Raw genomic sequence first — 17772 nt, 5'->3', positions numbered from 1 at the left:
AGAGCCAGACTGAGGCTCCCACAGGGTTCAATGTTGATCACTGAGGCTCACAGAGCCAGACTGAGGCTCCCACAGGGTTCAGTGTTGATCACTGAGACTCACAGAGCCAGACTGAGGCTCCCACAGGGTTCAGTGTTGATCACTGAGACTCACAGAGCCAGACTGAGGCTCTTCTAACCAGGCAGAAGCGGTGTGACTCTGACAGTCACCGTGTGCTGTTTGTGATCTTGCAAATTTCTGAGAGACATTTTTGACATATTCATGCTGACAACGGGGTCGTAGACAACCAGCAAACACAGAGACACGGAGACACAAACAGAGACACGGAGACACAAACAGACAGAGACACAGACACAAACACACGGAGACAGAGAAACAGACAAAGGTCCCCCGTGTAGCCTGTAAAAGGCTGTAGGGGCAAGTGCTGTTAGTAGTGGCGAGTAGCTGAGCCTATGAAGCCTACCGGCACTGTGGCACACACTTGGTGAGTGAGTGAGCGAGTGGGTGGATGTGTGAGTGGGTGGGTGGGTGAGTGGGTGAGTGAGTGGGTGAGCGAGTGGGTGGATGTGTGAGTGGGTGGGTGAGTGAGTGGGTGAGCGAGTGAGTGGGTGAGCGAGTGGGTGGGTGAGTGAGTGGGTGGGTGGGTGAGTGAGTGGGTGGGTGTGTGAGTGGATGTGTGAGTGGGTGGAGTGAGTGGGTGGGTGAGTGAGTGGGTGGGTGAGTGAGTGGGTGAGCGAGTGAGTGGGTGAGTGGATGTGTGAGTGGGTGGAGTGAGTGGATGGGTGGGTGAGTGAGCGAGTGGGTGAGTATATGAATGTGTGAGCGTGCTGTGAAGATGGCCCATCGCCCGAAACGTCGCCCATTATACACAATTTCCCATTTGGAAGGCTGCCACACACAACACACACACACACAGAGACACAACAACAACCGCCATTCGCCACTAAGTGGCGGTGACGTCACCACGACGCTTGTGCCAGGCCAGGTGCACCTTGAGGCCACGTGAAGTGTCGAACGCCCGCTGGCAGGAGGTCACGGGGCAGACCCAGCAGGTGCCACGGGTCGACTGACCGAGATGACCGAGATGACTGGCTGATGCACCACCTGTGCCCCCTACTGTGCCAACTTGCTGTGCTTTAGCCACCCGGCGCTCCGCTCGTTGTTGTGAGCGTCGCTCCTCCGCCCTCCGTTGTTGTTGGAGGGCGACTGCCTCCAACTGCCCAGTAGCGTCCTTCACGAGCCTCCTCCACTGAGGCCGATCTTGACACCGCTGATACCGGTCATCGGAAAGTCCACTCAGCTCCACATCCTCTTGTACCACATCACTCCATCTCTTCTCTAGCCCGTGCCGCGCCCGTTTAGCCCCCTCTATACTGCCAAACAAAAGCTGCTTGGGCATGCGGTGGCTGGGCATGCGGGCTACATGACCCAGCCAACGCAGCCTTGCCTGCCGGAGGAGCTCACCGATGGGACTTTGCGCAGATCTTTCAAGGATTTGTGAGCTCCTCACACAATCCAGCCTGCAGGTTAAACCCAGGATGGATCGTAGGCAGGCCAGCCTCAATGTTTCTAACTGGCGAAGATGCTCCATTAGGGGGGGTCCACGTTTCGCACACAACCACACACACACAGACACATACAACCACACATCTACACACACAACCACATCCACACAGACACCCACACACATAGACACCCACACACACAGACACCCACCCAGACACCCACACAGACACCCACATAGACACCCACACACACAGACATCCACACAGACACCCACTCACACAGACACCCACATAGACACACACAGACACCCACACAGACACCCACTCACACAGACACCCACACACACAGACATCCACACAGACACCCACACACACAGACACCCACACACACAGACAGACACCCACACACACAGACACACACACAGACACACACAGACACCCACACAGACACACACCCACATAGACACACACAGACACATACAACCACACATCTACACACACAACAACAACAACCGCCATTCGCCACTAAGTGGCGGTGACGTCACCACGACGCTTGTGCCAGGCCATGTGCACCCTGAGGCCACGTGAAGTGTCGAACGCCCGCTGGCAGGAGGTCACGGGGCAGACCCAGCAGGTGCCACGGGTCGACTGACCGAGATGACCGAGATGACTGGCTGATGCACCACCTGTGCCCCCTACTGTGCCAACTTGCTGTGCTTTAGCCACCCGGCGCTCCGCTCGTTGTTGTGAGCGTCGCTCCTCCGCCCTCCGTTGTTGTTGGAGGGCGACTGTGCATCTACACACACAACCACACAGACACCCGCACACACAGACACTTACACACACAGACACCCACATAGACACCCACATAGACACACACAGACACCCACACACACATACAACCACACACACACACACACAGACACCCACACACAGACCCACATAGACACCCACACAGACACACACAGACACCCACATAGACACCCACACAGACACACACACAGACACCCACATAGACACACACATAGACATCCACACCTCGTTATTAGTCAGGAATTTGACAAATCTCATTGTAGGAAAAGTAGTCCTGGCTCTGGGGAGGGGGTAGGGAGTGGGGGGGGAGGCGGCGTATCCGCGTGTATCCCTCCGCTCAGCGCCGCTGAGTCGCCGTGACTCAGGTATTTAGTGACTTGCAGGGTCAGTCCCGTGACCTCATGCACCTAGCCTGGCACAGCAGCCAACCCACGGCACCTGCAGGGTCTGTCACGTGACCTCATGCACCTAGCCTGGCACAGCAGTCAACCCATGGCACCTGCAGGGTCTGTCACGTGACCTCAAGCACCTAGCCTGGCACAGCAGTCAGCCCACGGCACCTGCAGGGTCTGTCATGTGACCTCATGCACCTAGCCTGGCACAGCAGCCAACCCACGGCACCTGCTGGGTCTGTCCCGTGACCTCAAGCACCTAGCCTGGCACAGCAGTCAACCCACGGCACCTGCAGGGTCTGTCCCGTGACCTCAAGCACCTAGCCTGGCACAGCAGTCAACCCATGGCACCTGCAGGGTCAGTCCCGTGACCTCATGCACCTAGCCTGGCACAGTAGCCAACCCACGGCACCTGCTGGGTCTGTCACGTGACCTCATGCACCTAGCCTGGCACAGCAGTCAACCCACGGCACCTGCAGGGTCAGTCCCGTGACCTCATGCACCTAGCCTGGCACAGCAGCCAACCCACGGCACCTGCAGGGTCTGTCACGTGACCTCCTGCACCTAGCCTGGCACAGCAGTCAACCCACGGCACCTGCTGGGTCTGTCCCGTGACCTCATGCACCTAGCCTGGCACAGTAGCCAACCCATGGCACCTGCAGGGTCTATCCCGTGACCTCCTCCTGCACCTAGCCTGGCACAGCAGTCAACCTATGGCACCCACAGAGACCCATAGAGATCCATAGACCTCACAGAGACCCACAGACACCCACAGAGACCCACAGACACCCATAGACACCCACAGAGACCCATAGACACCCACAGAGACCCATAGAGACCCACAGACACCCATAGACACCCACAGAGACCCATAGACACCCACAGAGACCCACAGAGACCCATAGACACCCACAGAGACCCATAGACACCCACAGAGACCCACAGAGACCCATAGACACCCACAGAGACCCACAGAGACCCATAGACACCCACAGAGACCCACAGAGACCCATAGACACCCACAGACACCCATAGACACCCACAGAGACCCATAGACACCCACAGAGACCCACAGAGACCCATAGACACCCACAGAGACCCACAGAGACCCATATACACCCACAGAGACCCACAGAGACCCATAGACACCCACAGACACCCATAGACACCCACAGAGACCCATAGACACGCACAGAGACCCACAGAGACCCACAGAGACCCATAGACACCCACAGACACCCATAGACACCCACAGAGACCCATAGACACCCACAGAGACCCACAGAGACCCATAGACACCCACAGACACCCATAGACACCCACAGAGACCCATAGACACGCACAGAGACCCACAGAGACCCATAGACACCCATAGAGACCCATAGACACCCACAGAGACCCACAGAGACCCACAGAGACCCACAGACACCCATAGACACCCACAGAGACCCATAGACACCCACAGAGACCCACAGAGACCCATAGACACCCACAGACACCCATAGACACCCACAGAGACCCATAGACACGCACAGAGACCCACAGAGACCCATAGACACCCATAGAGACCCATAGACACCCACAGACACCCATAGACAACCACAGAGACCCATAGACACCCACAGAGACCCACAGAGACCCATAGACAACCACAGAGACCCATAGACACCCACAGACACCCATAGACAACCACAGAGACCCATAGACACCCACAGAGACCCACAGAGACCCATAGACACCCACAGACACCCATAGACACCCACAGAGACCCATAGACACGCACAGAGACCCACAGAGACCCATAGACACCCATAGAGACCCATAGACACCCACAGACACCCATAGACAACCACAGAGACCCATAGACACCCACAGAGACCCACAGAGACCCATAGACAACCACAGAGACCCATAGACACCCACAGACACCCATAGACAACCACAGAGACCCATAGACACCCACAGAGACCCACAGAGACCCATAGACACCCACAGACACCCATAGACAACCACAGAGACCCATAGACACCCACAGAGACCCACAGAGACCCACAGAGACCCATAGACACCCACAGAGACCCACAGAGACCCATAGACACCCACAGAGACCCATAGACACCCACAGAGACCCACAGAGACCCATAGACACCCACAGAGACCCACAGAGACCCACAGAGACCCATAGACAACCACAGAGACCCATAGACACGCACAGAGACCCACAGAGACCCATAGACACCCACATAGACCCATAGACACCCACAGACACCCATAGACAACCACAGAGACCCATAGACACCCACAGAGACCCACAGAGACCCATAGACACCCACAGAGACCCACAGAGACCCATAGACAACCACAGAGACCCACAGAGACCCATAGACACCCACAGAGACCCACAGAGACCCATAGACACCCACAGAGACCCACAGAGACCCATAGACACCCACAGACACCCATAGACACCCACAGAGACCCATAGACACGCACAGAGACCCACAGAGACCCATAGACACCCATAGAGACCCATAGACACCCACAGACACCCATAGACACCCACAGAGACCCATAAACACCCACAGAGGCCCACAGAGACCCATAGACACCCACAGAGACCCATAGACACCCACAGAGACCCACAGAGACCCATAGACACCCACAGAGACCCACAGAGACCCATAGACACCCACAGAGACCCATAGACACCCACAGAGACCCACAGAGACCCATAGACACCCACAGAGACCCACAGAGACCCATAAACACCCACAGAGACCCACAGAGACCCATAGACACGCACAGAGACCCACAGAGACCCACAGAGACCCATAGACACCCACAGAGACCCACAGAGACCCATAGACACCCACAGAGACCCACAGAGACCCATAGACACGCACAGAGACCCACAGAGACCCATAGACACCCACAGAGACCCATAGACACCCACAGAGACCCATAGACACCCACAGAGACCCACAGAGACCCATAGACACGCACAGAGACCCACAGAGACCCATAGACGCCCACAGAGACCCATAGACACCCACAGACACCCATAGACACCCACAGAGACCCATAGACACCCACAGAGACCCACAGAGACCCATACTAAAGCTAAACTACGTGGACATTTAAGTAAAGCAGCCGCATACTGCACTCTAAATCTACACAGCATGCCTGGTGAACATTTGTAAATAATATGAAGAAATCTTTTTTAACAATATAAAATCCACTATTCCTTCCAGCATATAACACATTTGTATTTATATTATTTTTGTAACTCGTAATAATCCGGTTAAAATCAACACATTCTACTTAGCGGGACTACCTTTTCCCTCCCACTCTCCGCGCACTCGCACACGCTGGCGGCGGTGAAGCGGTCGGGCGCGTCACTATAAATAGTCCCGCCCCCCCCCCACCACCACCGCCAATGTCAGAAGTCGTCGCCGCGGCCTTGCATTCTCAACGCGACACAATCCGATCGCATCCGACCCGATAATCGATACCGATCGATCTGCTGCTCATCGGCTTGTGATCGAGGACGAAGACGACGACGATGATGATGGCGATGGCGACCGCTGGTGGCCTGTTGAGACGAGGAGCCGTTCGGGCGGCTTCGTTTCGGGCTTTGTGCGCGCAGCCTCCAGCCCCCGTCAAGGCCTCGTCTGCCGCTCGTAAAACTCACAAACTCACTATTATTACACTATTACACTATAACACTATTACACTATAACACTATTACACTATAACACTATTATACTATTACACTATAACACTATTACACTATAACACTATTACACTATAACACTATTACACTATAACACTATTACACTAACTCACACTATAACACTATTACACTATAACACTATTACACTATAACACTATTACACTAACTCACACTATAACACTATTACACTATAACACTATAACACTATAACACTATTACACTATAACACTATTACACTATAACACTATTACACTATAACACTATTACACTATTACACTAACTCACACTATAACACTATTACACTATAACACTATTACACTATAACACTATAACACTATTACACTAACTCACACTATAACACTATTACACTATAACACTATTACACTAACTTACACTATAACACTATTACACTATAACACTATTACACTATTACACTATAACACTATTACACTATAACACTATTACACTAACTTACACTATAACACTATTACACTATAACACTATTACACTATTACACTATAACACTATTACACTAACTCACACTATAACACTATTACACTATAACACTATTACACTATAACACTATTACACTAACTCACACTATAACACTATTACACTATAACACTATTACACTAACTTACACTATAACACTATTACACTATAACACTATTACGCTATTACACTATAACACTATTACACTATAACACTATTACACTAACTTACACTATAACACTATTACACTATAACACTATTACACTATTACACTATAACACTATTACACTAACTCACACTATAACACTATTACACTATAACACTATTACACTATAACACTATTACACTAACTCACACTATAACACTATTACACTATTACACTATAACACTATTACACTATAACACTATTACACTATAACACTATTACACTAACTCACACTATAACACTATAACACTATAACACTATTACACTATTACACTATAACACTATTACACTAACTCACACTATAACACTATTACACTATAACACTATAACACTATAACACTATTACACTATAACACTATTACACTAACTCACTATTACACTATAACACTATTACACTATAACACTAACTCACTATTACACTATAACACTATTACACTATAACACTATTACACTATAACACTATTACACTATAACACTAACTCACTATTACACTATAACACTATTACACTATAACACTAACACTTACACTAACTCACTATTACACTAACTCACTATTACACTATAACACTATTACACTATAACACTATTACACTAACTCACTATTACACTATAACACTATTACACTATAACACTATTACACTATAACACTATTACACTAACTCACTATTACACTATAACACTATTACACTATAACACTATTACACTATAACACTATTACACTAACTCACTATAACACTAACTCACTATTACACTATAACACTATTACACTATAACACTAACTCACTATTACACTATAACACTATTACACTATTACACAAACTCACAAACTCACTATATAACACTATTACACTATAACACTATTACACTATAACACTATTACACTATAACACTATTACACTATAACACTATTACACTATAACACTATTACACTATAACACTATTACATTATTACACTATAGCATTATAACTTGTTAATGATAACACAATCACAAACTCACAACTCACATTATAACACTATTACACTAACTCACAATCACACAAACTCACAATCACACAAACTCACTATTACACTATAACTGAAAAATCACAATCACACTAACTCACAATCACATTATTACACTTTAACATTATTACACTATACAGTAACACTAACATTATACACTATCACACACTAACATTATAACTTGTCAACAAACTCACAATTACACTATAACACTATAACACACTAACACTATTACACTATAACACAATCACACACTATTACACTTTAACATTATAACATTATTACTATTGTTAATAACAACACACTAACACACTATTACACACTATTACACTATAACATTATAACTTGTGAACAATAACACAATCACACAAACCCACACCATTACACGCTAACATTATAACAACAAACTCACAATTACACTTTAACACTATTACTATTGTTAATAACACAATTACACTCACACTTTATTACATTATAACTTGTTAACAATCTCACAATCACATAATTACACTATAACATAATTACACTATTACACAATGAACATTATACCACTATAACATAAACAATCACACTATAACACTTACTATTGTCAGTAACATTATCACAATTGTTAATAGCATAACACTTGTTATGACTTGGCGTAAACTTCGTTATTGTTGTAACTTAGTAGTGTGTACCCCAGTATTCAGTCCTTGATGAACCAAGTCTTGAATGATTGCGATGGTGTCAGGTACAGGAACTTTGGTGAATAAGGAAACCACATCAAAACTGACAAGCAGGTCGTCTGGGGACAGGGAAATTCCCTTGATTGTCCATACCAGGTCAGTAGAGTTTAGTACCACAGAGGTGGTTTTCCAGTGAAAGGCCACAGGATTTCAGACAAAAAACGAGCCAGTTTGTAGGTGGGGGAGTTGATAGTAGAGACGATGGGACGAAGAGGTGTATCTTCTTTATGTATCTTTGGCAAGCCGTACAATCTTGGTGGCCTGGCTGCAGAAGGTTTCGACGAGAACTGTTTGGTCTGATCAATTAATGCGGTTGAATCAGAAATGATTTTGTTGGTTTTAATGACGAGGCTGTTGGTGGGGTCTCTTTTTAAATCCTTTATTAAATCCTTTATATTAAGTTCACTTGCTTGCTTGCTTGCGCGCTTACGACCGTGCAAATCTTTCGGTCGTTTTTTAACCCACTTCCCGTGATCCAATCGAGCTGACATTTTGCACACAGACTCGTTGTGCGTGACAATTTCTTTTCGTGAAAATTTTTTCTCCAAAATGTTACACTTTTTAGGTAAAAAAAAATTATATTTAATTACCAATTGCTTAATGATGGCAGGCAATCATCTGACCCATAGGTGGCAGCCATCTCAAGCCAGAGGACGAGAGGACTCTAGCCGCCCATTTCAAAGACCAATGTGGGCTGGGTTGTGGCCCATTGAACACGCATATAAAGGATTTATAGTGAAAAACTTTGTTTTTACGGGTTAATTTTTTATTTTTGTATAGCTGCCATTGTTGAGTCACTGTCATCATGGACAAAATAGAATACAACAACAAAATTCAAGAACTACTCCACTACATTATATACTAGATTGTACATGATACACTACATTATATACTACACTAGATGATACATGATACACTACATTATATTCTACACTGTAGATTGTACATGATACACTACACTGTAGATTATATATGATACACTACATTATATTCTACACTGTAGATTGTACATGATACACTACACTGTAGATTGTACATGATACACTACATTATATTCTACACTGTAGATTGTACATGATACACTACACTGTAGATTGTACATGATACACTACATTATATTCTACACTGTAGATTGTACATGATACACTGCATTATATTCTACACTGTAGATTGTACATGATACACTACACTGTAGATTGTACATGATACACTACATTATATTCTACACTGTAGATTGTACATGATGCACTGCAGGAAGTGCAAAGGGCGATCTGGAGTCTGAGACCAGGTGAAGCCCCGCGGGGCAGAGATGGTCTCCCAAGTGACGTGCTGAGGGAGGGTGGCGTTTATGTGCAGACTGCCCAAAGTGACATAATGAGAGTGGTCTGGACCACTGGACAGGTTCTGCAGGATTTGAAGGATGCCCTGGTGGTCCCATTTTAAGAAAGGGGACCGCACAGACTGTAACAACTACAGGGGAATCTCACTCTTCAGTTTGGTTGGCTGAGGTGCCATCTGTTGAGGAAGTACTGAAGGCGATCCAGAGTCTTGAGACCAGGAAAGGCACCAGGCAGAGATGATCTCTCAAGCGAAATGCTGAGGGAGGGTGGCATTTGTGCACAGACTGCCCTGCATGACATCACCACAACAGTCTGGCCCACTGGACGGGTTCCGCAGGATTGGAAGGATGCCCTGGTGGTCCCCTTTTAAGAAGGGGGACCGCACAGATTGTAACAACTACAGGGGAATCTCACTCTTCAGTTTGGTTGGCTGAGGTGCCATCTGTTGAGGAAGTACTGAAGGCGATCCAGAGTCTTGAGACCAGGAAAGGCACCAGGCAGAGATGATCTCTCAAGCGAAATGCTGAGGGAGGGTGGCATTTGTGCACAGACTGCCCTGCATGACATCACCACAACAGTCTGGCCCACTGGACGGGTTCCGCAGGATTGGAAGGATGCCCTGGTGGTCCCCTTTTAAGAAGGGGGACCGCACAGATTGTAACAACTACAGGGGAATCTCACTCTTCAGTTTGGTTGGCTGAGGTACCATCTGTTGAGGAAGTACTGAAGGCGATCCAGAGTCTTGAGACCAGGAAAGGCACCAGGCAGAGATGATCTCTCAAGCGAAATGCTGAGGGAGGGTGGCATTTGTGCACAGACTGCCCTACATGACATCACCACAACAGTCTGGCCCACTGGACGGGTTCCGCAGGATTGGAAGGATGCCCTGGTGGTCCCCTTTTAAGAAGGGGGACCGCACAGATTGTAACAACTACAGGGGAATCTCACTCTTCAGTTTGGTTGGCTGAGGTACCATCTGTTGAGGAAGTACTGAAGGCGATCCAGAGTCTGAGATCAGGAAAGGCACCAGGCAGAGATGATCTCTCAAGCGAAACGCCGGGCGTCTAAAACGCAGCGAGTTGGCACAGTAGGGGGTTTACAGGTGGTGCATCTACCGGTCATCTCAGTCGGTCAACCCATGGCAACTGCAGGGTCTCTGTGTAGGTGCTGCGGTGGCGAGATGTTGACCACCCCACATGGTATACAGGAGGCCGTGGGTTCAATGTTGAGATGTTAACTACCTCGTCTGGTATACAGGAGGTCGTGGGTTCGATCCTGACGCCTGCTGCTGTATATATTGGAGTCTGCGTCTCTCTCCCTGTGGTGGTCTCTGCGTGGATTTTCCCCCGGCTCAGAGTCCACGTCACTGCGCGTTGAGAGTATTTGGCTGCTACACATTTCAATTTGATCAGCCGATTGATTAAGCTGCTGTCATTAGTGATGGCTAGGTGGCTTATGATTAAAGAGCTACACGGTAGCTCAACGGGTGCCTGACACCTGCTAACAAAAAACATAGTTTAGTTTTAGTATGGGTCTCTGGGGGGGTCTCTGTGGATCTGTGGGTTTTGATGGGTGTCTATGAGTATGTGTTGGTCTATATGGATCTCTGTGTGTCTATAGGTGTCTGTGGGGGTCTGTGGATCTCTGGGTTTTGGTGGGTGTCTATGGGTCCATGTTGGTCTATATGGATCTGTGGGTCTATAGGTGTCTGTGGGTTTATGGATCTCTGTGTGTCTATGTGTGTGTCTATAGGTGTCTGTGGGGGTCTGTGGGTCTATGTGTGTCTATGGATCTCTGTGGGTCTATGTGTGTCTATAGGTGTCTGTGGGTCTGTGGATCTCTGGGTTTTGGTGGGTGTCTATGGGTCTATGTGTGTCTATAGGTGTCTGTGGGTCTATGGATCTCTGTGTGTCTGTGTGTCTACAGGTGTCTGTGTCTACAGGTGTCTGTGTGTCTCCATGCGTGTAGACTATTTGTCTGCTGCTATAAATGTCCACGTGACGATGACATCGGCCACTTGGCTGAGCCGCTGTCATTTATGATGGGCCATTTTGCTTCTGACGAGATTGGCGCTTCGTGGCAAAGTCGAGTCTTGCTTTAGTTTGTGACTCATTCTGCCTCTCCCCCCTCTCCGCTCGCCCCCCCATCGTAGCCACGGCACAGTTCCGTGTCCCCGGATACCGGCCCACGGCGATGGACAGGAGGCTGCTGCTGTGGTCGGGGAGGTTCAAGAAGCAGGATGATATCCCGGAGACCGTCACGTGAGTGGTGACCTCACCGACCCCCCCCGTCGTCATTATCGTCGTCGTCGTCGCTATCATGGTCATCACTGTCATTATCAGCGTCATCACGATGATCACCACGATCATCACCACGATGATCATCACGATCATCACCACGATCATCACCACGATCATCACCACGATCATCGACACGATCATCGACACGGTCATCACCACCATCATCACCACCATCATCACCACCATCACCACCACGATCATCACCACCGTCATCACCACGATCATCACCACCATCATCACCACCATCATCACCACGATTATTGACACGGTCATCACACCATCATCACCACCATCATCACACCATCATCACCACCACCATCACCACCACGATCATCGACACGGTCATCGACACGGTCATCGACACGGTCATCATCATCACGCTCATCAACACGATCATCAACACGATTATCAACACTGTCATCAACACGATCATCACCACGGTCATCACCACCATCATCACCACCACCATCACCACCACGATCATCGACACGATCATCGACACGGTCATCGACACGGTCATCGACACGGTCATCATCATCATCACGCTCATCAACACGATCATCAACACGATTATCAACACTGTCATCAACACGATCATCACCACGGTCATCACCACCATCATCACCACCACCATCACCACCACGATCATCGACACGATCATTGACACGGTCATCGACACGGTCATCGACACGGTCATCATCATCATCACGCTCATCAACACGATCATCAACACGATTATCAACACTGTCATCAACACGATCATCACCACGGTCATCACCACCATCATCACCACCGTCATCACCAACATTATCATCACCATCATCACCACCGTCATCACCACCGTCATCACCACGATCATCACCGCGATCATCACCACGATCATCACCACCGTCATCACCACCATCATCACCAACATCATCACCACCACCATCACCACGATCATCACCACGCTCACCGACACGCTCACCGACACTATTGTAATGACTCTGACGACAAGGATGTAAGAAGGGCAACTTTTATTGATTTCACCGTAAGGAGCCCAACGGACGACACACCAAGGGGCAGCACCCGATTATGGGTCGTGTTGAGTCGATGTCTTAACAACTCCCGCGACACGTTGTTATAATAAGAGCAGCCACTTTCATTGAAGCCCTCCACAATATGGACCCCTATTAGACATCCACAATGAGGCACCCTTCGCTCCGGGACTGTCGCCTGGCTTGTCTCTGACTAACACCCCCCCCCCCCCATCAATATCCCCTCTGCAGCTCCCCTTTCTCCAACCTTCTCAACCATAGTTATTTCATTCAGACGCTGTCTTTCCGACACACCTGTTCTTCACCAATATCACTATCATCATTATCACTGCTATCATCACTATCATCATTGTCATCACTATCATCATTATCACTGCTATCAACACTATCATCATTATCATCATTGTCATCACTATCATCATCACTGCTATCATCACTATCATCATTGTCACCGATATCATCATTATCACCAATATCATCACCATCACCAATATCATCACTATCATCATCATCACCAATATCATCACTATCATCATTATCACTGCTATCATCACTATCATCATCATTGTCACCGATGTCATCGCTATCATCACAGGGGCTTTTCTCGCGACTACTAACGGCACTTTGTGGTCGCGTGCTCAGCGTGGAGATGATCGAGGCTGCCCGGAACAAGCTGCGAATCCGTGCCTGCTACATCATGATCGGGTTCACCCTCATGGGCTGTCTCTTCATGGTCATCTCTGGCAAGAAGGTAACCAGATACCACCACCACCACTACCACCACGTGACCACCAACAACCCAACCACCTTTGCACTCCTGGACAGCACTTGGCCTCTGACAGACCTGTTCTTCACCTGAGGACGGCTGCTTGCGTTGTGGCCGAAACGTCGTGAGAATTGTATTTTATTGTTTTATTTTATTATTTTATTACTTCCCTTCTACGTGGTGACTTTACCGAAAGAACCAAGAAGATGAATCCCTGCAGTCACGAAAGAAGCTTTAAATCAAAATCTATGGGAGACTTTAACATTGGCGTCTATGGGAGACACTTTAACATTGATGTCTATGGGTAGAGACTTTAACATTGGAGTCTATGGGAGACTTTAACATTGGAGTCTATGGGAGACTTTAACATTGGAGTCTATGGGAGACTTTAACATTGGAGTCTATGGGAGACTTTAACATTGGAGTCTATGGGAGACTTTAACATTGGAGTCTATGGGAGACTTTAACATTTCAATCTATGAGAGACCTTCTTGGTTCTTTCGGTAAAGTCACGTAGAATGGAAATAATAAAATAATAAAATTAAAACATAATAATTCTCACGACGTTTCGTCCTCAGGTGAAGAACAGGTTCTGTCATTATGTTTTATTTTTATTATTTTATAATTTCCATTCTACATGGTGACTTTACCGAAAGAACCAAGAAGATGAATCCCTGCAGTCGCCAAAGCTTTACATCGAAAAAACACAACTCTGATAATATATGCACTATCAGAGTTGTGTTTCGATTTAAAGCTTTCGTGACTGCAGGGATTCATCTTCTTGGTTCTTTCGGTAAAGTCACGTAGAAGGGAAGTATTATTATTGTATTACTTCCCTTCTATCAGAGTTATGTTTTTTGTTTGCATTATGACCGCAGGTATTGTGGTCTATGCAAACATGCCTCCTTGTAAAAAAAAGGTGTCAGTTTTGTTGCCAGATAGAAGGGTAAAAAAAACAATTACCATATTTTTTACTGGCAAATGAGGTTCCAATGGTGGTTCCGGTAAAGTCTGCACACGACAGACTGGGACATTTGTGTTTTGTGTTTGTGTGGGAATGCAGGCGGCGAAGAGGAACGAATCTCTGAGTGGCTGGAACCTGGATAAAAAGGCTCAGCTCAAGGACGAGGCACAAAAGCAAAGCGCGGAGGCCATGAAGGCGGCATGAGGAGGAGGAGGGAGCGTATGAGGGGCGCACGGAGACATGGGGAGAGATGAGCCTGAGATGAGTCGGAGACTCGCTCGGAGACTCGCTGAGAGACTCAGAGACTCACTGAGAGACTCCCCAAAGACTCACGCAGAGACCCAGACTCACTCAGAGACACGTTGGGAGACTCAGTGGGAGACTCAGTGGGAGACTCAGTGGGAGACTCAGTCGGAGACTCAGTCGGAGACTCAGTCGGAGACTCAGTCGGAGACTCAGTCGGAGACTCAGTCGGAGACTCAGTCGGAGACTCAGTCGGAGACTCAGTCGGAGACTCAGTCGGAGACTCAGTCGGAGACTCAGTGGGAGACTCAGTGAGAGACTCAGTGAGAGACTCAGTGAGAGGCTCAGTGAGAGGCTCAGTGAGAGGCTCAGTGAGAGGCTCAGTGAGAGGCTCACTGAGAGGCTCACTGAGAGGCTCACTGAGAGGCTCACTGAGAGGCTCACTGAGAGGCTCACTGAGAGGCTCACTGAGAGGCTCACTGAGAGACTCACTGAGAGACTCACTGAGAGGCTCACTGAGAGGCTCACTGAGAGGCTCACTGAGAGGCTCACTGAGAGGCTCACTGAGAGACTCACTGAGAGACTCAGTCGGAGACTGAGAGACTCCCCAAAGACTCACGCATATAGACGCAGACCCACTCAAGACTTGGAGACCCACGGATTCGAACAGAGACTGCTCTCTGAATGAATCTAATCCCAAGATCTCAGCAGCGCAGACTACTGGTGTCACGGACACGGCCATTATGACCCCACAGTGGCCAGGAGATGTTAACTACATCGCCTGGTACGCCGGAGATCGTGAGTTCCATCCCGCACCTACACGGTGTGCAGTCTGCACGTCTCTCGCCCCGCTCCGTGACGCCGTGGACTTTCCGCAACTAGCAGCGGAGTGAGCCTGCCCTCTCGGTCTCTCTCCGTGTCGGCCTTTCGTTTTAAGCTGCTGGGGGTTGCCCCGAGCTTGGAGGGGAGCTTTGCCTTGCCGGCCACAACAGTCAGCCCAGGCCCTGAACCCCCTCGCCTTGTAAGCCCAACCCTTGACATTCACCCCCGACCCTTGACATTGACCCCCGACTCTTCGCCCTGGGCTGTGGCACTCTACCCTGGGCCCTGACCCTCTAACCCTGACCCTCTAACCCTGACCCTCTAACCCTGACCCTCTAACCCTGACCTCTAACCCCAACCCTCTAACCCCTGACCCTCTAACCCTGAGCCCTGACCCTCTAACCCTGACCTCTAATCCTGAGCCCCGACCCTCTAACCCTGACCTCTAACCCTGAGCCACGACCTTCTAACTCTGACCTCTAACCCTGAGCCACGACCCTCTAACCCTGACCTCTAACCCCCGAACCCCGACCTCTAGCCAAGCACTCCGCAAAGGGGGGGGGGGGGGGCTGTGCGCGTTATTTGGTCGTCAGCATTGTAGTCGTTTGGGATTTTAAAAGATAATAGTATAATATAATAGTCTAATTATTATGTTATAATGTTATTATAACGTCGTTGTTATTATTAAACGGATTGTTTGTTTCCTGGCCACCTTATCTGTCTCTCTCATTCACATACCCCAGCAGTGTCTCCCGCCCGGCCACCTTCCACCCCCCAGTTCAACACGAAGCCTTAGAAGATTTTGGGTGGTGAGTGTGGTGTGTGGTGTGAGTGTGTGGTGTGAGGGAGTGTGAGTGAGTGTGGTGTGTGAGTGAGTTGGGTGAGTGTGGTGTGAGTGCAGTGTGGTGTGAGTGGTGTCTGTGGTGAGTGTGGTGTGAGTGTAGTGAGTGTGGTGTGTGTGTGTGAGTGTGTGGTGTGGGGTGTGGTGTGGTGTGGTGTGAGTGTGGGTGTGGTGAGTGGGTGTGGTGTGTGAGTGAGTGTGGTGTGAGTGTGTGTGTGAGTGTGGAGTGGTGTGGTGAGTGTGAGTGAGGTGTGAGTGTGAGTGTGGTGTGAGTGATGTGTGTGGTGTGGTGTGTGAGTGAGTGTGGTGTGTGTGAGTGAGGTGTGTGTGTGAGTGTGGTGTGTGAGTGAGTGTGTGTGTGAGTGAGTGTGGTGTGTGAGTGAGTGTGGTGTGAGTGAGTGTGGGTGTGTGAGTGAGTGTGGTGTGTGAGTGAGTGTGAGTGTGGTGAGTGTGGTGTGTGTGTGGTGTGTGTGAGTGAGTGAGTGTGGTGTGTGCGTGAGTGAGTGTGGTGTGTGAGTGTGGTGTGTGAGTGAGTGTGTGTGAGTGAGTGAGTGTGGTGTGTGCGTGAGTGGTGAGTGTGGTGTGTGAGTG

General features: G+C 48.6%; 1 protein-coding gene across 1 annotated transcript; it reads left to right on the top strand.

The window, feature by feature from the left end:
* Positions 1-6124: 6124 nt before the first annotated feature.
* On the top strand, positions 6125-17049 carry LOC144954716 (protein FAM162B-like). The gene is made up of 4 exons (XM_078885153.1): positions 6125-6390; positions 12361-12469; positions 14188-14296; positions 15375-17049. Exons 1-4 carry the CDS (start codon positions 6273-6275, stop codon positions 15477-15479), a joined length of 441 nt encoding a protein of 146 aa, XP_078741279.1. The 5' UTR covers positions 6125-6272; the 3' UTR covers positions 15480-17049.
* Positions 17050-17772: the final 723 nt, after the last annotated feature.

This window comes from Lampetra fluviatilis, unplaced genomic scaffold, assembly GCF_964198595.1.
Source record: "Lampetra fluviatilis unplaced genomic scaffold, kcLamFluv1.1 SCAFFOLD_357, whole genome shotgun sequence".
In the NCBI taxonomy this organism is placed as follows: domain Eukaryota; kingdom Metazoa; phylum Chordata; class Hyperoartia; order Petromyzontiformes; family Petromyzontidae; genus Lampetra; species Lampetra fluviatilis.
The sequence above is the reverse complement of the archived record's forward strand: the minus strand, read 5'-3'. Positions and strand labels throughout refer to the sequence as shown.

What these genes read in the sequence shown, in the direction of transcription:
- LOC144954716 (XM_078885153.1), top strand. Translation starts at nt 6,273, where the DNA reads ATGATGATGGCGATGGCGACCGCTGGTGGCCTGTTGAGACGAGGAGCC. An exon ending in CAAGGCCTCGTCTGCCGCTC is followed by an intron (nt 6,391 to 12,360) that starts GTAAAACTCACA and finishes CCCCCATCGTAG; the next exon opens with CCACGGCACAGTTCCGTGTC. An exon ending in GATATCCCGGAGACCGTCAC is followed by an intron (nt 12,470 to 14,187) that starts GTGAGTGGTGAC and finishes TCGCGTGCTCAG; the next exon opens with CGTGGAGATGATCGAGGCTG.